Genomic DNA, 27625 nt, shown 5'->3' with positions numbered 1-27625 from the left:
TCAGCGGCATGAACAGAGCTTTACCAAGAGGGATTTCTCACAGGTTGGTGGCGGTTATTTAAAAAGGGAGCTTCGAGAGTGTTTGTCCATTGTACTTGGCCTATCAGCACTATAACTGGCACACCAATCGTGAGTTGGAGAGCAGGGAAGGTTCAGGCATAAAAGGGAGGCACTGCCTAGCGGAGCGGTCATTGATGGAGTGGTCTGACACAGAGTGGTAGGACTTTTGCTCATTCGGGCTTCGGCGAGGTAAGTGGGTAAGTGGACTTTGTTTTTTTTCCTTACTTTTTTTTTGAGGAATAGAGAGCATGGTTGTAGGTTTAGTACTTTGCTCTGGGTGTCAGATGTGGGAATCCTGGGAATCTTCCAGTCTCCCAGATGGCCACATCTGCACCAGGTGCACTGAGATGCAACTTCTGACAGACTGTGTTAGGGATCTGGAGCTGCAACTTGATGGCCTACAGCTTATTTTTGAGGAAATATACAAGCAGGGTAGACAAAGGAGATGCAGTAGATGTGGTGTACTTGGATTTTCAGAAGGCCTTTGACAAGGTGCTGCACATCAGGCTGCTTAGCAAGATAAAAGCCCATGGAATTAAAGGAAAGTTACTAGCATGGGTGGAGCATTGGCTGGTCAGCAAAAAACAGAGAGTGGGAATAAAGGGATCCTATTCTGGCTGGCTGCTAGTTACCAGTGGAGTTCCACAGGGGTCAGTGTTGAGACCGCTGCTTTTTATGATGTATGTCAATGATTTGGACTATGGAATTAATGGATTGTGGCTAAATTTGCCGATGATACAAGGATAGGTGGAGAAGCAGGTACTGTTGGGGAAACAGAGAGCCTGCAGAGAGACTTAGATAGTTTATGAGAATGGGCAAAGAAGTGGCAAATGAAATACAATGTTGGAAAGTGAATGGTCATGCACTTTGGAAGAAATAAACAGGCAGACTATTATTTAGATGGGGAGAGAATTCAAAATGCAGAAATGCACAGGGACTCGGGAGTCCTTGTGCAGAATACCCTAAAGGTTAACCTCCAGGTTGAGTCGGTGGTGAAGAAGGTGAATGCAATGCTGGCATTCATTTCTAGAGGTATAGAATATAAGAGCAGGGATGTGATGTTGAGGCTCTAAAAGGCACTCATGAGACCACACTTGGAGTATTGTGTGCAGTTTTGGGCTCCTTATTTTAGAAAGGATATACTGATATTGGAGAGGGTTCAGAGAAGTTTCACGAGACTGATTCCAGGAATGAAAGGGTTACCATATGAGGACCGTCTGTCAGCTCTTGGGCTGTATTCCCTGGAGTTCAGGAAAGTGAGGGGGGATCTCATAGAAACATTCCGAATGTTAAAAGGCCTGAACAGATTAGATATGGCAAAGTTATTTACCATAGAAGGGGAGTCTAGGACAAGAGGGGATGACTTCAGGATTGAAGAACGTCCACTTAGAACAGAGATGTAGAGAAATTACTTTAGCCAGAGGGTGGTAAATCTGTGGAATTTGTTGCCACGAGCAGCGTGTGGAGGCCAAGTCATTGGGTGCATTTAAGGCAGAGACAGATAGGTTCTTGATTAGCCAGGGCATAAAAGGGTATGGGGTGAAGGCGGGGGAGTGGGGATGACTGGAAGAATTGGATCAGCCCATGATTGAATGGTGGACCAGAGTCGATGGGCCAAATGGCCTACGTCTGCTTCTCTATCTTATGGTCTTATGGAATGTAGAGAATCCATAATTAATGACAACCTCCAAAACAATAATAGTGCCTTTAGTTCCCCAGCCAGTCATGATTGTGCCACGCTTTTCCATTTTTTTTGTTATTTTCAGATCCATAGCACTCTGAATTTTTTTTTATCAGCACAGCTATTGTTGGGACCATAAGCAAAACCATTGTTGACCAGTTTGAGTTACAACATAACATTAATAATCATTAGAAACAACATTATACTTGGTTTGAGATATTGCCAAGAATGAAACAGGGTCACCAGTGAAAGACATGGCAAAACTCAACTGTTTTCATGTGACAATTATAGTCAGATACCATTAAGACTCAAGATATATAACCCAATGAATTTAGCACTGAATGAAGCAGCTACCTAACACACTAACTGGAGGTGAATCTCAGTCATTCCGTCCCTGAATAAGTTACATATCTAGTGTCATAATAGCAGAGTTTCTGAATGAAGGATGGGCGGCCACCGTTTCATGTCCTACTATTGCTGATGTCCACTAACAACTTGCATATTAAAACTCACAGGATCTATCATCTCGCCTGCTGATCCCTAAACAAGGTAGGTGCTGGAATGGAATTAACTACACTGCACTGAATTTATTAGATATCTGATGCAATTGGCAAGAATTGGCATTAGCAGTGGACCAATCAACTTGCAGAGAGAAAGGTTGGGGAGAAAAGTTTTAAAAAAGAGCGTTTCGCAGGGCTCAGTGTATTAGTGGCGGACCAATTGATTCGAAGAGAGAGAGCTTCACACACGTCAGGTAGAAGAGTTTAAAAAAGGAGTGTTTCACGGGGATCGGCGCATTAGCGGCGGACTAATCAATTTGCAATTCATTAGCAGGAAGAAATAAAAGTAGAGCAGGGTCAAACCAGAGCGGCCACTGTGTGAGTGGATCAGTGTAGGAGTGGGAACTTGAGGCTTTGGTGAGGAGACACAGGTGAGTAGCAAGTAAGGCTTTTGTAGTGGTTGAATAAAAAGTCACTAAATTACAGCTAATTAAATAAAGGAATAATGCAGGATCAGGTGATGTGCTGTGGCTACATGATGTGGGAGCTGGTGGATCCCATTGTGGTTCCTGGTGACCACATTTGCAGCAAGTGTTGGCTACTCGAGGAACACAGGCTCAAAGTTGATGACCTGGGCCTGACTTCAAACACTGTGACACATCCGGGAGGGGGAGAGTTACCTAGACTCTGTTTCAGGAGGTAGTCACACTCATTAGATTAGCTGCCTCAAATTCAGTCTGTGGTCAGGGACAAGATGGTGTGACTATGAGTGAGGTGGGTAGTGGGATTCAAGAGACAGTGCTGGAGGAGCCTCAGCTCTTCAGCTTGTCCAACAGGTCCGAAATTTTTGCTCCCTGTGTGGATGACAGTAGGGGCTGTAGGAAGGATGATCAACCTAACTTCAAGAGGTGGGTAATGAAGAGAAATGTAGTGGTAATTCAGTATAGTACAGTCATGGGAATAGACAGAGTTCTCTGTCATAAGGATACAGCATGCCGAAGACTGTGCTGCCTGCCTGGTGCCCAAGTTCGGGACTTCTTATCTGACCCGCAGAGGAACTTACAGTTGGGGGGAGCAATCCAATTGCTGTGGTCCATGTGGGTACCAACGACATAGGTAGAATGAGGGAGGAGGTTCTGCTGAGGGAATTTGAGCAGCTAGGAACTACATTAAAAATCAGAACCAAAAAAGGTAGTAATCTCTGGATTACTACCTGAGCCACATGTAAATTGGCATAGAGTCAAGAAGATTAGAGAGTTAAATGTGTGGCTCAAGAATTGGTGTGGGAGAAGTGGGTCTGAATACATGGGATATTGGCACCAGTACCAGGGAAGGAAGGAGCTGCACCAACGGGACAGGCTCCACCTGAACTGTGACGGGACCTGGATCCTAGCAAATTGCATAACTAGGGCTGTGGACTGGGCTTCAAACTAAGTAGTTGGGGTGTGGGTTCAATAGATTGGAGAAGCATGGATAAAGTAAAAAAGAAAAGTGTGGAGAAAGATAAAAAAGAGGAAACTAAGAGTGGAGTGAAGAAAAGTCAAATGTAAAAGAGTAAAAGATTACAAGGTTTTAAAAGCACAATGAGTGTAAGGGCACTTTATTTGAATGCCCACAGTATTCAAAATAAGATCAGTGAACTTGTGGCACAAATCAGTACAAAGGGGTATGGTTTAGTGGCCATACAAAGACATAGTTGCAGGGTGTAAAGGATTAGGAATTAAATATCCAAGGATGTCAAGTAATACGGAAGGATAGGCAGGAAGGTAAGGGAGGTGCGTTAGCGCTCTTAATTAAAGATGAGATCAGGACAATAGTGAGAGACAATATATGATCTAAGGAGCAGAATGTTGATTCCATCTGGGTAGACATTAAGAATAGCAAAGGGAACGTGCCTGTGAGTGTGGGAACGTGCCTGTGAGTCTAGAAACAGGATGATTTGCGTGATTGAGAAACTGGTGTAGGGGGCAGGGCTTCAGGTTCTTGAATCACTGGGATCTCTTCTGGGGGAGGTATGACCTGTTCAAAAATGACGGGTTGCACCTGAACCCGAGGGGGCCAATATTCTTGGGCAGGTTTGTTAGAGCTGTTGGGAAGGGTTTACATTAATTTGGCAGGATAGGACGAATGGTAAAAAAATAAAGATAGCGTACAGTCAGACTGTCAGGAAGGGCTGGCAGGTGATGGGACTTAGTTGCAGCCAACAGGTTGAGTATCAAAACATTAGAGATGCAGAATCAGAAAGGATAGCAAATACGGTACTCAAGGTGTTGTACCTAAATGCACGTAGTATAAGAAATAAGGTGGATGATCCTGTTGCACTATTATAGATTGCCAGGTATGATGTTGTAGCCACCACTGAATCGTGGCTGAAGGATGGATGTAGTTGGGAGCTGAATGCCCTAGGTTACACATTACATCGGATGGACAGGAAGGTAGGCAGAGGGGGTGGTGTGGTTCAACTGGTAAAGAATGGCATCAAATCAGTAGGAAGATGTGATATAAGATCGGAAATTGTCGAATCCTTGTGGGTCGAGTTAACAAACTGCAAGGGTAAAAGTACTTTGATGGCAGTTATATACAAGCCTCCCAACAGTTGCTGGGAGGTGGACCACAGATTACAACAGGAAGTAGAAAAGGCATGTCAAAAGGGAAATGTTATGATAGTCATGGGAGATTTTAATGTTCAGGTCGATTGAGAATGTTAAGTTGATAATGGATCTCAAGAGAGTGAGTCTGTGGAATGCCTAAGAGATAGCTTTTTAGAGAAGTTTGTCATTGAGCCTACTAGGGGATCAGCTATACTGGATTGGCTGTTATGTAATGAACCAGAGGCGATTAGGGAGCTTAAGGTAAAAGAACGCTTAGGAACCAGTGATCAAGATATGACTGAGTTCAACTTGAAATTTGATAGGGAGAAAGTAAAGTTTGAGGTAGCAGTATTTCAGTGGAGTAAGGGAAATTACAGTGGTATGAAAGAGGAGTTGGTCAAAGTAAACTGGAAGGAGCTGCTGGCAGGGATGTCAGCAGAGCAGCAATGGCGTGCGTTTCTGGGAAAAATGAGGATGGTGCAGGACATAAGTATTCCAAAAATGAAGAAATAATTAAATGGTAGAATAGTACCACCATGGCTGACAAGGGAAGTCAAAGCCATTGTAAAAGCAAAAGAAAGGGCATACAAACAAAGCAAAAATTAGTGAGAAGATAGAGGATTGGGAAGTATTTAAAAACCACAGCAACAATAAAAACTTATTAGAAGGGAAAAGATGAATTATGAAAGCTTGCTAGCAAATAATATCAAAGTGGATAGTAAAAGTTTTTCAAGTATGTTAAAAGATAGAAAAGAAATGAGAATGGATACAGGACAGCTAGAAAATGAGGCAGGAGAAATAATAACGGGGGACATGGAGATGGCTGATGAACTAAATGAGTATTTTACATCAGCCTTCACTGTGGAAGACACTAGCTGTATGCCTGATGTTGTAGTGTGTGAAGGAAGAGAAGTGGGTGCAGTTACTGTTACAAGAGAGAAGGTGCTCAAAAATCTGAAAGGCCTAAAGGTACATAAGTTAGCCGGACCAGATGAACTGTACTCTAGGGTTCTGAAACAGGTAGCATTAGAGGTTGTAGTGGCATTAGAAGTGATCTTTCAAAAATCATTGGACTTTGGCATGGTGCCAGAGGACTGGAAAATTGCAAATGTCACTCCACTCTTTAAGAAAGGAGGAAGGCAGCAGAAAGGAAGTTATAGACCAGATAAGACGGACCTCAGTGGTTGGGAAGACGTTAGAGTCAATTGTTAAGGATGAGATGATGGAGTACTTGTGACACAGGACAAGATAGTACAAAGTCAGCACGGTTTCATCCAGGGAAAATCCTGCCTGATGAACCTGTTGGAATTCTTCCAGGAGATTACAAGTAGGATAGATAGGGTATATTTGGACTTTCTGAAGACATTTGACAAGGTGCCACACATGAGGCTGCTTACCAAGTTAAGAGCCCATTTTATAACAGGAAAATTACTAACATGGTTAGAGCATTGGCTGTTTGGTAGGAGGCAGCGAGTGGGAATAAAATGATCCTTTTCTGGTTGGCTGCCAGTGACTAGTGGTGCTCTGCAGGGGTCGGTGTTGAGACCACTTCTTTTTATACTGTACATAAATTATTCAGATGATACGAAGATGGGTACAGAGGTAGGTAGTGTTGAGCAAACTGGTAGAATGCAGAAGGACTTAGACAGATTAGGAGAACGGGCAAGAAAGTGGCAAATGAAATATAATGTTGGAAAACATATGGTCACGCACTTTGGTAGTAGAAATAAATGTGTGGACTATTTTCTAAGCAGGGAGAAAATCCAGGAATCTGAGACGCAGAGGGACTTGGGAGTCCTTGTGCAGAACACCCTAAAGGTTAACTTGCAGGTTGAGTTGGTGGTGAGGAAGACAAATACCATGTTAGCATTCATTTCAAGAGGTCTAGAATACAAGAGCAAGGATGTGATGCTGAGGCTTTATAAGGCACTGGTCAGTCCTCACCTTGAGTATTGTGAACAGTTTTGGGCCCCTCATCTTAGAAAAGATGTGCTGGCATTGGAGAGGGTTCAGAGGAGGTTCACAAGGATGATTCCAGGAATGAAAGGGTTATCATACAAGGAACGTTTGTTGACTCTGGGACTGTACTAGCTGGAGTTCAGAAGGATGAGGAGGATCTCATTGAAACCTTACAAACATTGAAAGGCCTTAACAGAGCAGATGTGGAAAGAATGTTTCTCATGGTGAGAGAGTCTAGAAGAAGAGGGCATAGCCTCAGGATAGAGGAGTGCCCTTTCAAAACAGAGATGCGGAGAAATTTCTTTAGCCAAAGGGTGGTGAATTTGTGGAATTTGTTGCCACATGCAGCTGTGGAGGCCAGGTCATTTGGGTGTATTTAAGGCAGAGATTGATAGGTTCTTGATTGGACATGGCATCAAAGGTTACGGGGAGAAGGCCAGGAACTGGGGTTTAAGAGGAGAAAATAAATGGATCAGCCATGGTAAGTGGTGGAGCAGACTTGATGGGCCAGATGGCTTAATTCTGCTCTTATGTCTTATGGAAAAAAAATCACTGGTGGGAGTTGTCTATCGGCCACCAAATAATAAAATTACAGTGGCACAGGCAATAAACAGAGAACTATCTGAGGCATGTAAGAATGGAACAGCAGTTATCATGGGGGACTTTAACTTGCACATATCAAGGTGAATTAAGTCGGTTGAGGCAGTCTTAAGGAGGACTTCATAAAATGCATCCGTGATGGCTTTCTTGATCAGCATGTTACTGAACCTACAAGGGAACGTGCTATCTTAGATCTGGTCCTGTGCAATGAGACAGGTAAAATTAGTGATCTTGCAGTTAAGTATCCTCTTGGAAAGAGTGATCACAGTATGACTGAATTTCTCATACAAATAGAGGGTGAAACAGTCCATTCTAACACAAGTGTATTATGACTAAACAATGGAGACTACAATGGGCTGAGGGAGGAATTGGCTAGTGTAAACTGGGAACACAAACTCTATGGTGGGACAGTTGAGGAACAGTGGAAGACTTTCAAAGAGATTTTTCACGGTACTCAACAGAAGTATATTCCGGTTAAAAGCAAGGACAGTAGGGCAAGGAAAGCCAGTCTTGGATAACTAAGGAAATTAAAGAAAGCATCAAAGTAAAAACTCATACATACAAAGTCACCAAGAGTAGTGGGAAACCGGAAAATTGGGAAAACTTTAAAAAGAAACATAGTACCACTAAGCGAGCAATAAAGAAAGAGAGGATAGATTATGAAAATAAACTAGCACAAAATATAAAAAAGGATAATAAAAGTTTTTATAACTAAAGAAGCGGAAAAGGATGGCTAAAGTGAATGTAGGTCCCTTGGAGGACGAGGAAGGAGAATTGATATTGGGTAATGAGAAAATGGCCGAGGCACTGAATGACTATTTTGTGTTGGTCTTCACGGTGGAGGACTCATCTAACATGACAAAGAGAGATGATATTGATGCCATGGGAGGTGAAGACCTCAGTACAATAGCTATCATTAAAGAGGTACTGCTGAGCAAACTTGTGGACCTGAAGATAGACAAGTCTCCCGGTCCTGATGGAATGCATCCCAAGGTACTGAAATAAATGGCAGAAGTTATAGTAGAAACTTTGATGATGATTTACCAAAATTCTCTGGACTCTGGGCAGATCCCAGTGGATTGGAAGATGGCAAAAGTCATGCCACTGTTCAAAAAAGGATGTAGGCAAAAGGCAGGTAACTAAAGGCCAGTTAGTTTAACATCTGTAGTTGGGAAAATGCTTAAAGCTATCATTAAAGAATAAATACTGAGGCACCTGGAAAGAAATGGATCCATCAGTCACACGCAGCATGGATTCAGGAAAGACAGGTTGTGTTTGACAAACTTACTGGAGTTACTTGAGGATATAACAAGTGCAGTGGATAGAGGGAATAGATAGGCATTATTTACTTGGATTTCTAGAAGGCATTCGATAAGGTGCCACCTAAAAGACTTACCATAAGAAAAGGATGCATAGAGTTGAGGGTGATGTATTAGCATGGATAGAGGATTAGTTAACTAATAGAAAGCAGAGAGTGTTACTCTGGTTGGCAATCAGTGGTGACCAGTGTGTCACAGGGGTCGATACTGGGCCCACAACAGTTCGCGATATACATTAATGATCTGGAAGAGGGGACCGAGTGTAGCGTATCTAAGTTTGCTGATGATACTAAATTGAGTGGAAAAGCAAATTGTGCAGATGATATGGAGAGTCTGCATAGAGATATAGATAGGTTAAGTGAGTGGGCATGGTTCTAGCAGATGAAGCACAACATTGGTAAATGTGAGATCATCCATTTTGGAAGGAAAAATGAAAGAGCAGATTATTATTTAAATGGTAAAAAATTGCAGCATGCTGCTGTGCAGAGGGACTTGGGAGGGCTTGTGCATGAGTCACAAAAGGTTGGTTTGCAGGTGCAACAGGCTTTCAAGAAGAGAAATAGAATGCTGGCCTTCATTGCCAAAGGGATTGAAGTTAGGAGCAGGGAGGTTATGCTGCAACTGTACATGGTACTGGTGAGGCCGCACCTGGAGTACTGCGTGCAGTTCTGGTCTCGTTACCTGAAGAAGGATATACTGGCTTTGGAGGCGGTGCAGAGGAGATTCACCAGGTTGATTCCAGAGATAAAGGGGTTAGACTATGAGGAGAGATTGAAGCACCTAGGATTGTACTCGCTGGAATTCAGAAGAATAAAAGCAGATCTTATAGAAACATATAAAATTATGAAAGGGGTAGATAAGATAGAGGCAGGACAGTTGTTTCCACTAGTAGGTGAGACTAGAACTAGAGGACATAGCCTCAAAATTCGGGGGAGTAGATTTAGGGTGGAGATGAGGAGGAACCGCTTTTCCCAGAGAGTGGTGAATCTGTGGAATTCTCTGCTCAATGAAGCAGTGGAAGCTACCTCAGTAAATATACTTAAGACAGGGTTGGATAGATTTTTGCATAGTCGGGGAGTTAAGAGTTATGGGGAAAAGGTGGGTTGGTGGAGATGAGTCAAATGGCCAGATCAGCCATGATCTTATTGAATGGTGAAGCAGGCCTTCTCCTGCTCTTATTTCCCATAATCTTATGTTCTTAAATATACTTAGCAATGTTGTGATGATTACAAGAATTACCAGCATGTGGTTATGCAATAAATGGAAAATGACTTGAGGATCTGGGAAGCCATCATTTTTCAAATCTAAAACATCTGGGCAGTATCAAAATCAAACTAATTACATTCAGGGATAAAGATTAAAAGAGAAAGATTATCTGTATTTGTCACATGTACATCGAAACAGACAGTGAAATATATTGTTTTGTGTCAAATCAAAGCAGAGAGGATCGTGTGAGCAACCTGCAAGTGTTGCCACATTTCCGGCCCCAACATAGCAACACACTAACCCTAACCATACATCTTTGGAATGTGGGAGGAACCCAGAGCACCCAGAGGAAACCTACATGGTCATGGGGAGAACATACAAGCTCCTTAGAGACAGTGGTGGGAATCAAACTGGTGCTGTAATAGCATTGCACTAACTGCTATGCTCCCCTGGTGCCCCTTGTATTGTCAGAAAGCCAGAGTACAGATCAGATACAACTTTACCTCAGCGACATAATATTGTATTGAATCACGGTGCAAGAAGGCGTGTCAAACCTGTTTGGTTTGAATTATTAGGCAAGACCTGGTTTCCTTCAACGAAACAGCACATTCCCACCATGATCCAGACCACACCAGGTGATTCTCAGGAAGCAGTATAAAAGCTCTGTTCAGTTAGATTACCTCCCTTCCCTGTGGCTACTGCAGAATCATGTCTTGTACATTTGGCCTGAAGGTGGCATATACTCTCATCCTGAAGCCCTTATCATTCGATTAATTTATTTGTTCTCAGCTACAGTACATACATATTCCCACATTGTTCAATCTTCCAAAAGGAGTAACTCATGCATCCAATTACCTCAAACCTGGAAGTCGTGTCACAAAACATTTTACCTTATATTTTCCTTCACAAACGTACTTAAAACCCACTTTCCCACCTTCAGTTACCTCCTTTAATTCATCTCTGTTATTCATTTGTAAAAACATTCTGGGGCATCTCTCACAATTAAACAGCTATTCAGTTCTAGTTTGTACAAGTCTCTATGTCTCCCCGAAGTGCTTCATTTGCCAGGTTCTATGCAGCTCGTTTGCTGCCTGAGGTACGTCAGAAACACTAGAACGGCATCATTTTCAGTCTTGTACCAGACTCCCTTGTAAATCCACACTTCAGTCTAGGCAAAAGCCCAATCAGTTGCTCCAATGAACCTAGCCATCTTAAAGCCTGTAACATCTTTCAGGCTATTTTCTTGGGAGACCACTTTCTGCTAATAAGATGCCCTTTTGCTGATGCCAAGAGGAAAAAGCCAGAAGATCAGCTCCCAGTTTAGTACACTGTCACAAAACCAGAATGAAATCAAATTTAAAGTGATTGCAATTACTGTGTTAAAACAGATTCCAATTAAATTATAATGATCTGAATGACACCATCATTCAACCACTGATCAATGATTCCTACTTCAAAAGTGAGATTGCTTAGATAAATACCTCTTAAAAATAGAGGAAGGATTTTTACTTCAATATTTGTCCATAATCCAAGAAATGATTCCAACAAACAACTTACGAAAATAGCTGAATGACATCACTCTTCTCTTTGATGAAATCTCTTCGGTACTTCATAAACTCTCGGAGAGTTACCTGAGGGTTTACGTCAATGGTCAACTTGTTGTCTACTGACCAGGTTTCCATAGCAACCAGTACAATTCGGGTGTTAAGCTGATGCTTGAAAATCTAATGGAAGAATGAAATATAAAATTAAAGTATCACCTATGATCTTCTGTCACATACGGTGCAGTTCCATTCAACAATACCATGTAGATTCATTAATATACTAGAAGACCATAAATTGTAATTCATAACGCAAAGTTTGTGTCCAACATAAAATACTGACACGTTGATTTTCTGCCGATCTCTCCAGATTGTTCACTTGTTACTTCATCAGCAACTAAGTGGGACTGAATTTGACCTAATTTGCTTATGGCATCCACATGACAAGTCCAAAATGTATTCACCATCCCTAAATGTCCTCTTACATAATAATCCTGACATTCAGAGACACATAGAAACAATAGGACCAGATTCAGAGACATATAGAAACAATAGGACCAGATTCAGTGTAACCCACTACTCACCTTTGCTCGTGCTAACTCCAAGGTTGCAAGTACTTCCTCTAGGTCTTGTTGTTGTGGCTGTACTGAAACGTGCTGTGGATGTGATCTACATGGATTTTAGTAAGGCATTTGACAAGGTTCCACACGGTAGGCTTATTCAGAAAATCAGAAGTCATGGGATCCAGGGAAATTTGTCCAGGTGGATTCAGAATTGGCTTGCCTGCAGAAAGCAGAGGGTCGTGGTGGAGGGAGTACATTCGGATTGGAGGGTTGTAACTAGTGGTGTCCCACAAGGATCTGTTCTGGGACCTCTACTTTTCGTGATTTTTATTAATGATCTGGATGTGGGGGTAGAAGGGTGGGGTGGCAAGTTTGCAGATGACACAAAGGTTAGTGACGGTGTGGATAGTGTAGAGGATTGTCGAAGATTACAGAGAGACATTGATAGGATGCAGAAGTGGGCTGAGAAGTGGCAGATGGAGTTCAACCCAGAGAAATGTGAGGTGGTACACTTTGGAAGGACAAACTCCAAGGCAGAGTACAAAGTAAATGGCAGGATACTTGGTAGTGTGGAGGAGCAGAAGGATCTGGGGGTACATGTCCACAGATCCCTGAAAGTTGCCTCACAGGTAGATAGGGTAGTTAAGAAAGCTTATGGGGTGTTAGCTTTCATAAGTCAAAGGATAAAGAGTTGTGAGGTAATGATGCAGCTCTATAAAACTCTGGTTAGGCCACACTTGGAGTATTGTGTCCAGTTCTGGTCACCTCACTATAGGAAGGATGTGGAAGCATTGGAAAGGGTACAGGGGAGATTTACCAGGATGCTGCCTGGTTTAGAGAGTATACATTATGATCAGAGATTAAGGGAGCTAGGGCTTTACTCTTTGGAGAGAAGGAGGATGAGAGGGGACATGATAGAGGCATACAAGATATTAAGAGGAATAGATAGAGTGGACAGCCAGTGCCTCTTCCCCAGGGCACCACTGCTCAGTACAAGAGGACATGGCTTTAAGGTAAAGGGTGGGAAGTTCAAGGGGGATATTAGAGGAAGGTTTTTTTACTCAGAGAGTGGTTGGTGCGTGGAATGCACTGCCTGAGTCAGTGGTGGAGGCAGATACACTAGTGAAAGTTAAGAGACTACTAGACAGGTCTATGGAGGAATTTAAGGTGGGGGGGGTTATATGGGAGGCAGGGTTTAAGGGTCGGTGCAACATTGTGAGCCAAAGGGCCTGTATTGTGCTGTACTGTTCTATGTTCTATGTTACGGAGAATTCAGCAGTTTACACTCCACTCTTGTGCTCTGTATGCTACTGAATGTCAGTAGCAACCCAGAACCCAGAACTAAGCCAGCACGTTTAGGACTTCAGTATTCAGAGTCTTGGATTTCCTGGCATTTATGGGAGAGAGTAAATGCTAACATGTTCCAGCTCCTTTCATGTTGGTTCAGCACTCAGTCTGCATGCAACAAGTTGGATGTTTACTCCAAGCAAGGTCATTAACCTGAAGAATTAACTCTATTTTTCCTCTTCACAAATGTTGCCTGACCTTCTAATTTCTTCTACCATTCTTTTCAAGTCCAGAATTTTTTGCTATTCAACTACTAAATGCATTACTTAACCATATGAGTTACAAAGTTACATGAACTCATCACAGTAAATGGGATAAAGCAAAGAATTCTCTCTGAGACATAGAAATTTTGAGGAGTGTTTATAAATGCTTATTCTGTTCAATTTTCATACTGTATGTATATCTACATCATTAAAGAACTTCCAATATGGTATCAAAAATGCTTATAATCCCTTAATTCAGGTACTGTACTTACTATCAGCAGAGCAAAATATATTTGTCCCATTTTAGTTGAATTGTTAGATTTGAATAACAGGATAATTGAGTCTGAACAAAACTGACTTAATAGAAGTGAGCTTAAAACTTATGACCATCTTTTTCTTTCCCTTGCACCAAATGGAAAAATAAACAGGATGCAGGCAACAAGGAAAATTGGATGCTGTTTATTATAGTTAAAATGAAACAATTAGCCTTCATTTTACACCATCTCAACTTTGGTTCTTTGTTCAAAGATAACAAGATCTGGAACTCACCATATCTGCTAAGTTCACAATTAACTTTACAAAGTTGTTTGTGAGTCCCACAGATAAACGATATTTCTTAAACTATGAAAAGAGAGAAAAATAAAACTGTTAATGATTCAAGCACTTAAGTACCACTTCTCTACCAAAACTGGCTGAAACAGCCTTTGTGTTTCTTCATTCTCACAGGCAAGTTGTGTAGCTGCAATGAGACTTTCTTACTGCTGTGCTCATATCCTCTTGTTATGACTAACACACCCTACGTCCTTTTGCTTGTAGAAAGTTGTATTACTGCTATTTTTTTCTCTCTAAATCATCTCAAAGATCAAATATCATTGATTCATATTGATTGTGGCCTTTACCATAAAATGATCATTAACAACCATCAGTTCAATGTACTTTGTCTCATCATGAACGTTCCGCTGAATTCGGTGTATCTGCAACAAGAAACAAAATCTGTTAATTAATAAACCACGTTATATACCTCTACTAGTCTCACTTAAAACAATTTACAGTATAACTCTGCATTGGGAATCCTTTGGCCAAGGATATAAGACAAACGGCCAGAAAGATCCCCCCGTCTCATCAATTTTGATCAGTTGGATAAGGGCCACTTGGAGGAACAACCCACCAGTGCCCATTGGGAAGTCCGGACAATGATGGAATAGAGTATAGAGGCAAAAATTCTGCAAGGTTTGTCTTCATCCCCTTAATAAGTTTTGCAGTTGGAGGAATCTGTGCTCCTAGAGACAAAATTCAGGAAAATCGGCCCAGTGATCTATTCCACCCTTGAATCATTGACAAATGTTGAGTATTCTGCTGAATGTGACATAGAATTCTTCATATTTTTCTATATAATCCAATGATCTAATTGAATGGTTAAAAAACATAAAATGAACATTCTTGTATAAATTAAAATCTATATTTTCTACAATTTACTATACATTTCATCAATCTGAGATTCAAAAAATTTTGAACACACCTGTCTTTTCTTCCTTGATAGGACAGAATTCCCAGCTTGGACAAAATCACTTCTTCCAGGCTTCTCTGAAAGATACGTACAATATTAACTCAGGTAATTAAACAAGAGTGTGAACAATTACACAAACAAATACCAGCAGGGGCTGCGCTAAGGTGGTGCTAGCTGGGGCTATAGCCCCAGCAGAAATTGCAATAGCACCACCAAGGCACCACCAAGAAATTAACTGCAGCTGCTTTGCTTTCTCTGTATAGTTTTGAATACAGTTTGTTTCTCCAGTTGATCCAGTTACCACAGCACCCACGCAGCAATAAAGTTATAAACTCTGTCAGATCCACTCTACACTTCTGCTTATTCGTTTGTTGTCAATGTCCTGCCGTTGCTGCCCTCAGATCAGTTAAACTGATCTAAGATCACTGAAGGTGGTGACGTCACTCACTCTTACTTACGCGAGAGATTGATAGTATATATCCAGGCACAGATCTGTGGTCTCGCGAGACTAACAGATGCCACACGCGCACATTGTGCTTTTACAAGCGAGCGTGGTCCTGGCACGTGCATTATTTTGGCTGGCATGAAAAATGGATCAATTTTTAGTCAGAAAACGACCTCATCCAGAGGAATCAGTGGTGTCTCAGTCTGAGCATGTCTTAATTGAAAGTGACATTCAGAAAGTAGTAAGTGGGGATGAGGACGACAGCAGTTCATCGAAGGAGTGAGGGCGAAGTAGAGGAACAAGAAATGGAGCGGGATTCGGAAGAGAACACGGATGAAGCTGCTCTTAGTGCGAGTGGGAATACTGTTAGCGATGTTAGCCAGCAGCCTGAGGAAGGACCCCGTCGGCCAGCATTAAAAAAGCACCCTTTGCAACAGTTTGGCAATCAGCAAAGCAGTATTCGTGGCTGGTTTGACCTGTACTCCTGGCTGGAATATTCAATCACAAAAGATGCTACATTCTGCTTCGCATGCAGGAATTTCCTGTGTGGAGGACGTGGGTTCCATTCTGAGTCTACCTTCACTATCACCAGTTACCGCAACTGGTGGAAAGCTACAACAGCTTTCAAAACCCACCATGTAAGTGCAGCTCATAAGTTTGCTATGGAGGCATGGGCCAAAATCAGATTGAGAAAGCAAGGTGGTTCAAGATTGGGAAATATGCTTGATAAAGGATATGCAAAGATTGTTCAAGAAAATCGTGAGTATATGAGAGCAGTATTTGAGTCTCTACACTATACTGCGTGCCAAGGCATTGCCCAGCGAGGACACCGGGAGAATGATGGATCTGGCAATAGGGGAAACTTTGTTGAGTTGCTCAGTGTAATTGGGAAGTTTGATAAGACTGTAGCTAAAAAAAATAGAGGACAATCCTGGAAATGCAAAAAGCACCCATCATGATATCCAAAATGAAATTATGGGTATTATGGCAGATATGGTCAGATGTCAAATAAGTGCAGAAATCAAGGAGGCTGGATATTTTGCCATCGTGGTGGATGAAAGTAAAGACTTGAATAGAAAGGAGCAAATATTTGAATAACGAAACAGTGCTTGCAGAATTCTTGCACTTCACTCCAGCAGAAGGGTTGGATGCAGAGTCATTTCTTAAAAGCATTGAACAGACACTCGCCCAGTGTGTTATTGATAAGAACATGTGTATAGGTCAGTGTTATGACGGGGCAGCAGTGATGTCCAGGTGCAATAACGGGGTACAAGAGAGGTTCAGGAAAAAGGTCCCGCAGGCATTATATATACACTGCCATGCTCACAGACTTAACCTTGTTTTAGTGGATGTTGTGAGCAATGTACCACAAGCGGGTGAGATTTTTGAAACTTTGCAGCTGCTTTACAACTTCTTTTCAAACTCTGTTGCCCACGATCTTTCCATGAAGAAACAGAGAGAACTGGAATCAACTGCACAGCCCGTGGAGTTGAAGAAATTGTCAGATACACGCTGGGCATGGCAGTATACAGCTTTGTGGGCTATAAGGAAATCACTCCCTGCCATTCTAGCTACACTACAGGATATTATGGGTCAACCAAATGCACGGAGGAAAATGGAGGCCAGAGCTGTAAATGGACTGATTGACGAGCAGTTTGCTTTACTTCTCACTCTGTTTGAGGATTTATTCCGAGTCACCAAGTTCATGTCAGACCAGCTACAATCTCCCAGTTTGGAGCTTTCATCCGCTGTGGACTTGGCTCAGTCTGTTATCAATGCACTCTCAGCAAAACGGGGAGAGGAATCATGGAGTGAAATTCAGACAAGAGCTAGGGACCTGTGCGTCAAGGCTGGTATACAGAGCAGAACACATGAAAGGAGACAGGCCCAGCCACCCCGCCGCCTACATGATTTTGTTGTTGAGGCCCAAACTGAACGCACACCTGTCACATCCTCTGATGACCTTCGCAACCACTGTTTCTATCCAGTTATAGACAGACTTCTGACTGAAATGAAAGGATGGTTCTCAGTTGAGACTGGGAGTGTTCTGACTGGAGTCTCAGCATTGAGTCCCAAACACAAATTCTTCCTAGAAAAGAATTGTCTTTGGCCAATGGCCCAATACTATGGAGTGACTGAAGTGAACCTGACCGCAGAGCTACATCAGGTTCGGCGTCTGCTGGAAATAAAACAAAAGCAAGGACAGACAGTGAATGACAGTGGAATTTCTAGCTCCAATGAGACCCTGCCGTGATGCATTTATAGATTTATACAAACTAACCTGCATATCACTGACTCTGCCTGTTACATCTGCCTCATGCGAACGGAGTTTCTCTTGCCTCAGTCGCGTCAAAAACGACTTAAGGAATAGCAGCGGTGATGCTCGGAACAGCAACTTGGCCCTGTTGGCCATAAACAGCCGGAGGACCAAAGCACTTGACATCCAGAAAATCATTGATGCTTTCACCACCAATCACAACAACAGACGGATTGTGCTTCTCTGAAAACATCAATGGTGAGTGCAGTTGATTTTTTAAAAATTTGGGCCAAGACTAATGCTGATTATTATTATTTTGTGGTGGATACCCCATAGTCCTTATGTTTCCTGCAAATCCTAAAATATTACATTTACTGCTATTAAGCCTACTGGTTTTGCTTAGACTTCCAAGTGGTGATTCTGTTGATTTTCGTTTTAAATTCAATAGCTGAATTAATTGAGGTATTGCATGGTCAGAGTACGATTTGTCCAACTCCTGGTAAAGCCTTGCAACTGTTGTTTGCCTTATTTGACTTTAATAACGGTGTATCTTTTGGCATTGTCTGTCTATGTAATGCAAGTAGCAGTGGGTTCGTTTTGTGTTTTTCAGTTGAAAAGCCCGCATTTGACGCTGATTATGGGATTGGTGCGTGATTCACGTTGTCCGCTGTTGCTCGGATGCTCTGTTTGTTTTTTTTGTTTATGCTCCGTGTAGCCCAGGTTGTCTCCGATGCTGTTGACACTGTAACAGTTCACTTCTATATTAGATCTATCAATTGCTGTTGCTTGTGAATCAACAGAGGCATTTATAGTAGGCACATAATGCTTGAAACTGACTTTTTAATGCCACGCGTCTGGCCTTGCAAATGCATATTACCATACAGTGCATCCCTCAGCACCATCACTGAATGATTCAGCCCCACTGTAGCACCAGCAAGAAAAAATCCCTGGCGCCGCCACTGAATAGCAGTGCCAACTTTTCAAACTGCTGGCCATGAAGACCCCACAATCAACAATTCAGAAACAGCTTCTCCCACTTTTCCATGAGGTTTCTGAATGGTCCATGAACAGTACCAATTTTTGTTTGCTTTTTGTTTGTATAATCTTAAAGATTATAGGGAAAAGGCAGGAGAATGGGATTGAGAGGGGAAAAATCAGTTGTGGCCGATAGTCTAATTCTGCTCAGTTTTATGTTCTAATGATAATTTATAGTAATTTTATATCATTGCACTGTACTGCTGCTGCAAAATGACATACAACTCAGTGATCATCAATCTGATTCTGATACACCCTTTGGAAACAGGAAAGATCGTAGGAATGCAAAGTGGTCTACTTGTTCTGCATTATATGCAGCAGATCTTCATTGCAAAGTCTGGCAGCTGCCAGTTCGTCTGGTGAGGCCCTGGGCAAAATCTTCCTTTGCTGCTGCCCAGTTCCAACATAATTCAGGACAATGACTATGCCAGCCCATTGACAGAATGGTTTTGACAGTCAGTCCATGCCAACAGGTTTCATGGCTGTCAAACTCTCAGCATTATGGAAAGTTTGTGAATTCCTTTAACTTACACAAAGACATAAAGTTATTTACATATTAATAAGATAAACTGCATTAAATATTTAAAAAGTAAATAAAGACATGCCCTGACTTAAAGAACAACTACAATACATTTAAAATACCCAAACTGAATCACGTGCAAAAGTTCACCAACTGTTACCTAGGCAGCCATCTCTCCACATTTATTTCGATAGAGGTTCTTTATATGTAGCAGATTAAACATTGCATAGGCTTCAGAGGCACATTTTCAGCCTGTCAGCTGGGAAATGTGTGAATCCTCTGAACCATCTTAGTGGCCTCCACAAGTCATCTGCCAGCAGAAAACCCACACTAGTGCTTGACTTCAAGACTTCCACAAACAAAAACAGTGAATACGACAGAATCAGCAGCACCCAGGAGAAGATCTGATCCTATATATAACCATATAACAATTACAGCACGGAAACAGGCCATCTCGGCCCTTCCAGTCTGTGCCAAACTCTTACCCTATCCTATTCCCACCGACCTGCACTCAGCCCATAACCCTCCATTCCTTTCCTGTCCATATATCTATCCAATTTAACTTTAAATGACATAGAACCTTCCTCAACCACTTTAAATGACATAGAACCTTCCTCAACCACTTCTGCTGGAAGCTCATTCCACACAGCTACCACCCTCTGAGTAAAGAAATTCCCCCCTCATGTTACCCCTAAACTTTCGTCCTCTAATTCTCAACCCATGCCCCCTTGTTTGAATCTTCCCCACTCTCAATGGAAAAAGTCTAACCACGTCAACTATATCAATCCCCCTCATAATTTTAAACACCTCTATCAAGTCCCCCCTCAACCTTCTACGGTCCAAAGAATAAAGACCTAACTTGCTCAACCTTTCTCTGTAACTTAGGAGATGAAACCCAGGCAACATTGTAGAAAACCTCCTCTGTACTCTCTCAATTTTATTGACATCTTTCCCATAACTCAGGGACCAGAACTGTACACAATACTCCAGATTTGGCCTTACCAATGCCTTATACAAATTCAATATTACATCCCAACTCCTATACTCAATGCTCTGATTAATAAAGGCCAGCAAACCAAAAGCTTTCTTCACCACCCTATCCACATGAGATTCCATCTTCAGGGAACTATGCACCATTATTCCTAGATCCCTCTGTTCTAAAGCATTCTTTAATGCCCTACCATTTACCATGTATGTCCTATTTTGATTAATTCTACCAAAAGGTAGCACCTCACATTTTGATCCTCTGCTCAGGGACAGTCTCCTGTTGGATTCCCATATCCCTCGATTTAGCTGGTGTCATCTTTGAACAACTGAGAATCCAACACTCTACAGAGAACATTTTTTTTAAATGCTTACGGCCCAGTGAACAACTTTTAGTCTCGTCTTAGTCCTTATGCCCTGAATGACAAAATCCTTAGCTTCCGATTACTCGGTGATCCATTAAATTTATTTTTAAAACCTCCAATCATTCATGATGTCCTCTCAGAGCCTTGGGTTTTCTTCCAATAAGAACTCCTCTCATTCTTCTAAACAAGTGAATATGGATACCTCCTGTTCCCCCTCTCTTCACAGAACTACCTCTGGCCAGGATCCAATTTGGAGGATCTTCAATGTCCAGCCTCCAATGGAAGTACATACTTCCTCAGCAAAGGAGACAAACGCTACACCGTGTTCTCTCTCTTATCCCTATACACCAATTCTCTCACACTCCATTGCTTTCCTAACTCCTTACTATATGTTTCTGTTAATATCCTGCATATTATGCTTGGTAACCAATAGTTTATCCCCATCCCCCACATGAGTCATCTGTTGTCGGCCCCCAACCAACACATATTCCACTCTCCCCTCCTACCCTTCCTCACAGTCCCCCACCCTGCTCTCATGACTATACCCCTTCCCCACACGAAACCACCACGGTGGGCTTCACAGCTGAACAGGTGAGAAGACAGCTGAATCGTCTCAACCCGAGCAAGGCTGCAGGACCAGATTGTGTCAGTACCAGGGTGCTCAAAGCCTGTGCCCCACAGCTATGTGGAGTACTGCTCCATGTCTTCAACCTGAGCCTGAGGCTCCGGAGGGTTCCTGTGCTGTGGAAGACGTCCTGCCTCGTCCCTGTGCCGAAGACATCGCGCCCCAGCGGCCTCAATGACTACAGACGGGTGGCATTGACCTCCCACATCATGAAGACCCTGGAGAGACTTGTTCTGGAGCTGCTCCGGCCTATGGTCAGGCCACACTTCGATCCCCTCCAGTTCACCTACCAACCCCGACTAGGAGTTGAGGGTGCCATCATCTACCTGCTGAACTGTGTATACACCCACCTGGACAAGCCAGCGAGCACTGTGAGGGTCATGTTTTTTGACTTCTCCAGTGCGTTCAACACCATCCGCCCAGCTCTGCTGGGGGAGAAGCTGACAGCAATGCAGATGGATGCTTTCCTGGTGTCATGGATTCTTGATTACCTGACTGGCAGACCACAGTACGTGTGCTTGTAACACTGTGTGTCCGACAGAGTGTCAGCAGCACTGGGGCTCCACAGGGGACTGTCTTGTCTCCATTTCTCTTCAACATTTACACCTCGGACTTCAACTACTGCACAGAGTCTTGTCATCTTCGGAAGTTTTCGGATGACTTTGCCATAGTTGAATGCATCAGCAAGAGAGATGAGGCTGAGTACAGGGCTACGGTAGGAAACTTTGTCACATGGTGTGAGCAGAATTATCTGCAGCTTAATGTGAAAAAGACTAAGGAACTGGTGGTAAACCTGAGGACAGCTAAGGTACCGGCGACCCCTGTTTCCATTCAAGGGGTCAGTGTGGACATGGTGGAGGATTACACATACCTGGGGATACAAATTGACAATAAACTGGACTGGTCAAAGAACACTGAGGCTGTCTACAAGAAGGGTCAGAGCCGTCTCTATTTCCTGAGGAGACTGAGGTCCCTTAACATCTGCTGGACGATGCTGACGATGTTCTACAAGTCTGTGGTGGCCAGTGCGATCATGTTTGCTATTGTGTGCTGGGGCAGCAGGCTGAGGGTAGCAGACACCAACAGAATCAACAAACTCATTCGTAAGGCCAGTGATGTTGTGGGGATGGAACTGGACACTCTGACGGTGATGTCTGAAAAGAGGATGCTGTCCAAGTTGCATTCCATCTTGGACAATGTCTCCCATCCACTACATAATGTACTGGTTGGGCACAGGAGTACATTCAGCCAGAGACTCATTCCACCAAGATGCAACACAGCGTGTCATAGGAAGTCATTCCTGCCTGTGGCCATCAAACTTTACAACTCCTCCCTTGGAGGGTCAGACACCCTGAGCCAACAGGCTGGTCCTGGACTTATTTCATAATTTACTGGCATAATTTACATATTACTATTTAACTATTTATGGTTTTATTACTATTTAATTATTTATGGTGCAACTAAAACAAAAGCCAATTTCCCCCGGGATCAATAAAGTATGACTATGACTATGACTTAATCAGAAAATATGCACTTGCTCGGTTCTCATCATTTGAAAAGCATCTTTTTTCCCTATCCTTCTTACCAAATTGAACAACCTCACATTTCCCCTCACGATACTCCATCTATCTTTGGATAACATTCACAGCTCAAAAGCCAACTTTAAATTTGCTGATGACACCACCATTGCTGGCAGAGTCTCAGACACGGACAAGAAGGTGTACAGGAGTGTGATAGATCAATTGGCTGAGTTACGTTACATCACTGCATTCAGCATCAGCATGACCAAGGAAGGGATTGTGGACTTCAGGATAAGGAAGATGGGAAAACACAAACCAGAGCTCATTGAAGGGTCAGCAGCGGAAAAGGTGGGAGCCAACCTCTCAGCGGATCTATCCAGGGCCCAATCATGAAGAAGGTATGCCAGCAGCTATACTTCATTAAGAGTTTGAGGAGATTTAATACGTCACCACAGTTTCTACAGATGAATATTAGGGAGCATGCTGACTAACTGGATCAATGCCTGGTATGAAGACTCCAATGCAAAGATGGAAAGAGACTGCATGGGGTTGTGCACTCAGCCAGCCCCATCAAGGGCGCAATCCTCTTCACCAGCAAGGATATCTTCAAAAGGTAGTGCCTCAAGAAGGTGTCAAACATCAAAGACCCTCACTATCTGGGACATGCACTTTTCCCAATACTACTATCAGGGTGAAGTTACAGGAGCCTGAAGACACACACTCACCGTTTTAGGAATAGCTTCTTCCACTACACCACTAGATTTCTGAATGGTCTATAAGCTATTCTCACGCTTACTCTTTGCATTACTTATATAATTATTTGTATCTCGTAGTAATTTTTGCACGTGGTGCCTGGCCAAGTGGTTAAGGCATCAGTCTAGTGACCTGAATGTCGCTAGTTCAAGCCTCAGCTGAAGCATCGTGTTGTGTCCTTGAGTGAGGCACTTAACCACACGTTGCTCTGCAATGACACCGGTGCCAAGCTGTATGGGTCCTACTGCCCTTCCCTTGGACAACATTGGTGGCATGGAGAGGAGAGACTTGCAGCATGGGCAACTGCCGATCTTCCATACAACCTTGCCCAGGCCTCAGTCAACATCAAAAGTCGACGGACAGCCGAAGAAGAGAATTTTTGCACTATACTGTTGCCACAAAACAGCAAATTTCATGAACATACTTCAGTGATAATAAACCTGATTCTGATTTTGTTTCTCCATTCAATTAATCTGTTTGTTTCCATTTGCAGTCTCTCTGAGCCCTCCTCACTGTTCATTCTTCCCTTACTTTAGTGTTTCAGCAGACTTAAATACTTTACATGCCATCCTTTCATCTAAGTCATAAAAATTACCTGCAGTATGGATCGCCCTACTCAAAAAGACTCAGGGCCCCAAACAGTACTTCCAAGTGAGGCAACACTTCACTTGTGAGTCTGTTGGGGTCATCTATTACATCCAGTGCTCCCGGTGTGGCTTCCTCTACATCGGTGAAACCCGACGCAGATTGGGGGACCGCTTCGTCGAGCACCTCCTCTCCGTCCGCCACAACAGACAGGATCTCTCAGTAGCCACCCACTTCAACTCTGCTTCCCACTCCCATTCAGATATGTCCATACATGGCCTCCTCTACTGCCATGATGAGGCTAAACTCAGGTTGGAGGAACAACACCTCATATACTGTCTAGGTAGTCTCCAGCCCCTAGGTATGAACATAGAATTCTCCAACTTCCGGTAATTCCCTCCCTATCCCTTTGTCACTCTGCCCCCTCCCCCAGCTGCCTACCACCCCCCTCTTGGTTCCGCCTCCTTCTACTAACCATTGTGTTTTTCCCCTATTCTTTCTTCACCTTTCCTGCCTATCACCTCCCTGCTTCTCCTCCCCCACCCCTTTATCTTTCCCTTTACTGGTTTTTCACCTGGAACCTACCAGCCCTCTCCTTCCCACCCTCCCCCACCTTCTTTATAGGGCCTCTGCCCCTTCCCTCTTCAGTCCTGACGAAGGGTTCTGGCCTGAAACGTCGACCAATCTTTTCCACGGATGCTGCCCGACCTGCTGAGTTCCTCCAGCATGTTGTGAGTGTTGCTTTGACCCCAGCATCTACAGATTATTTTGTGTTCAAAAAGAAACTGTATAAGACTTAATTATCACCAAATACTTTTTTCAATCCTTTAAGCCAGTATTTTCCAACATTTTTTAGCTGAACACCCCCCAAAAGCACCTTCATACCTGCCAACATCCCATTCAGGCATAATATAATGTCTAGCACCCCCATAGTATAAAAACATGTCTACCTTATGCTAACATGAGAAAAATTATTCTGCTTAAAATTTTTATTTGTCTTTAAACCTCGTTTACACAGTACCAGTGCACTGAAAGCAGCTTCAATATCAATGTGATCCTTGAAGCTTCATGGTTTTTAGCAAGAGTTGAAATATATAGTTCAAGTTGTGACAGCAAAAGCCATAAGTCCCCAAGCATAACAATGTCCAAGCTGTTTCTGCCTTTTGTGAGTATGTGGTTCACTGCACTGAAGCCTCTTTCAACAAGGCAGGAAGGGAGAAATGTAATATTGGAGAGATAGGAAGTTGGGCAGAGGGAATGGTGTGGCTCTGCTGGTAAAGAATGGCATGAAATCAGTCCAACGCTGTGACATAGGATCGGGAGCTATTGAATCCTTGTGGGTTGAGGTAAAAGAACGTTGATGGCAGTTGTATACAGGCCTCACAACAGTGGCTGGGAGGACGACCATAGGTTACAACAGGAAATAGAAAAGGCGTGTCAAAAGGGCAATGTTATGGTAGTCATGCAGATCGTGCAGATCGGTGGGAAAATCCGGTGGTAATGGATCTCAAGAGAGTGAGTTTGTTGAATGCCTAAGAGATGGCTTTTTGGAGCAGTTCATTGCTGAGCCTACTAGGGGATCAGCTATACTGGATTGACTTATGTAATGAACCAGAGGCGGTTAGGGAGCTTAAGGTAAAAGAACCCTTAGGGACCAGTGATCACAATATGATTGAGTTCAACTTGAAATTTGATAGGGAGAAAGTAAAGTCTGATGCAGCAGTATTTCAGTGGAGTAAGGGAAATTACAGTGGTATGAGAGAGGAGTTGGCAAAGGAAATTGGAAGGAGCTGCTGGCAGGGATGTCAGCAGAGCAGCAATGGTGTGTGTTTCTGGGAAAAATGAGGAAGATGCAGGACACAAGTATTCCAAAAATGAAGAAATACTCAAATGGTAAAATAGTACAACCATGGTTGAAAAGGGAAATAAAAGCTATTGTAAAAGCAAAAGAAAGGGCATACAACAAAGCAAAAATTAGTGAGAAGATAGAGGATTGGGAAGTCTTTAAAAACCAGAGCAACGAAAAAAACTTATTAGAAGGGAAAAGATGAATTATGAAAGCTTGCTAGCAATATCAAAGTGGATAGTAAAAGTTTTTCAAGTATGTTAAAAAATAAAAAAGAAATGAGAGTGGATACAGGACAGCTAGAAAATGAGGCAAGAGAAATAATAACGGGGGACAAGGAGATGGCTGATGAACTAAATAAGTATTTTGCATCAGTCTTCACTGTGGAAGACATCAGCAGTATGCCTGATGTTGTAGTGTGTGACGGAAGAAAAGTGGGTGCAGTTACTGTTACAAGAGAGAAGGTGCTCAAAAAGCTGAAAGGCCTAAAGGTACATAAGTCACCCAGACCAGAGGAACTGCACCCTAGGGTTCTGAAAGAGGTAGCGTTAGAGATTCTGGTGGCATTAGAAATGATCTTTCAAAAATCATTGGACTCTGGCATGAAGCCAGAGGACTGAAAAATTGCAAATGTCACTCCACCCTTTAAGAAAGGAGGAAGGCAGCAAAAAGGAAATTATTGACCAATTAGCCTGACCTCAGTGGTTGGGAAGATGTTAGAGCCAATTGTTAAGGATGAGGTAATAGAGTACTTGGTGACACAGGACAAGATAGTACAAAGTGAGCATGGTTTCCTTCAGGGAAAGGCCTGCCTGAGGAACCTGTTGGAATTCTTTGAGGAGCTTACAAGTAGGATAGATAAAGGGGATGCAGTGGATATTGTATATTTGGACTTTCAGAAGGCCTTTGACAAGGTGCCACATATGAGGCTGCTTACCAAGTTAAGAGCCCATGGTATTGCAGGAAAGTTACTAACATAGTTAGAGCATTGGCTGATTGGTAGGAGGCAGCAAGTGGGAATAAAAGGATCCTTTTCTGGTTGGCTTCCAGTAACTAGTGGTGTTCTGCAGGGGTCGGTGTTGGGACCACTTCTTTTTATGATGGAATAGCTGGCTTTGTTGCCAGGTTTGCAGATGATACAAAGATTGGTGGAGGGGCAGGTAGTGCTGACGAAGCAGGTATGATGCAGAAGGACATAGATAGGTTAGGAGAATGGGCAAGAAAGTGGCAAGTGAAATACAATGTTGGAAAATGCATGGTCATGCACTTTGGCAGTAGAAATAAATGTGTGGACTATTTTCTAAATGGGGAGAAAATCCAGGAATCTGAGATGCAGAGGGACTTGGGAGTCCTTGTGCAGAACACCCTAAAAGTTAACTTGCAGGTTGAGTCCGTGTAGAGGAAGGCAAATGCCATGTTAGCATTCATTTCACGAGGTCTAGAATACAAGAGCAGGGATGTGATGCTGAGCCTTTATCAGGCACTGGTGAGGCCTCACTTTGAGTATTGTGAATAGTTTTGGGACTCTTATCTTAGAAAAGATGTGCTGGCATAGGAGAGGGTCCAGAGGGGGATGATTCCAGGAATGAAAGTGTTATCATACAAGGAACGTT

The 27625-nt window shown here is 42.9% G+C and overlaps 1 protein-coding gene across 3 annotated transcripts in view; it reads right to left on the bottom strand.

The window, feature by feature from the left end:
• The window catches only part of LOC140195455 (disintegrin and metalloproteinase domain-containing protein 22-like), a 345726-nt gene that overhangs the window by 157480 nt on the left and 160621 nt on the right, over positions 1-27625 (bottom strand). For all 3 annotated transcript variants that reach the window (XM_072253768.1, XM_072253769.1, XM_072253771.1), the window contains exons 8-11: positions 15090-15154; positions 14470-14544; positions 14120-14191; positions 11474-11640 (exon numbers count right to left, since the gene is read on the bottom strand). In XM_072253768.1, coding sequence (XP_072109869.1) covers positions 11474-11640; positions 14120-14191; positions 14470-14544; positions 15090-15154 — 379 coding nt within the window. The remainder of the gene's footprint in view (positions 1-11473; positions 11641-14119; positions 14192-14469; positions 14545-15089; positions 15155-27625) is intronic.

Source organism: Mobula birostris, chromosome 3 (assembly GCF_030028105.1).
Source record: "Mobula birostris isolate sMobBir1 chromosome 3, sMobBir1.hap1, whole genome shotgun sequence".
Lineage (NCBI taxonomy): Eukaryota > Metazoa > Chordata > Chondrichthyes > Myliobatiformes > Myliobatidae > Mobula > Mobula birostris.
This window is presented reverse-complemented; position numbering and strand designations above follow the sequence as displayed.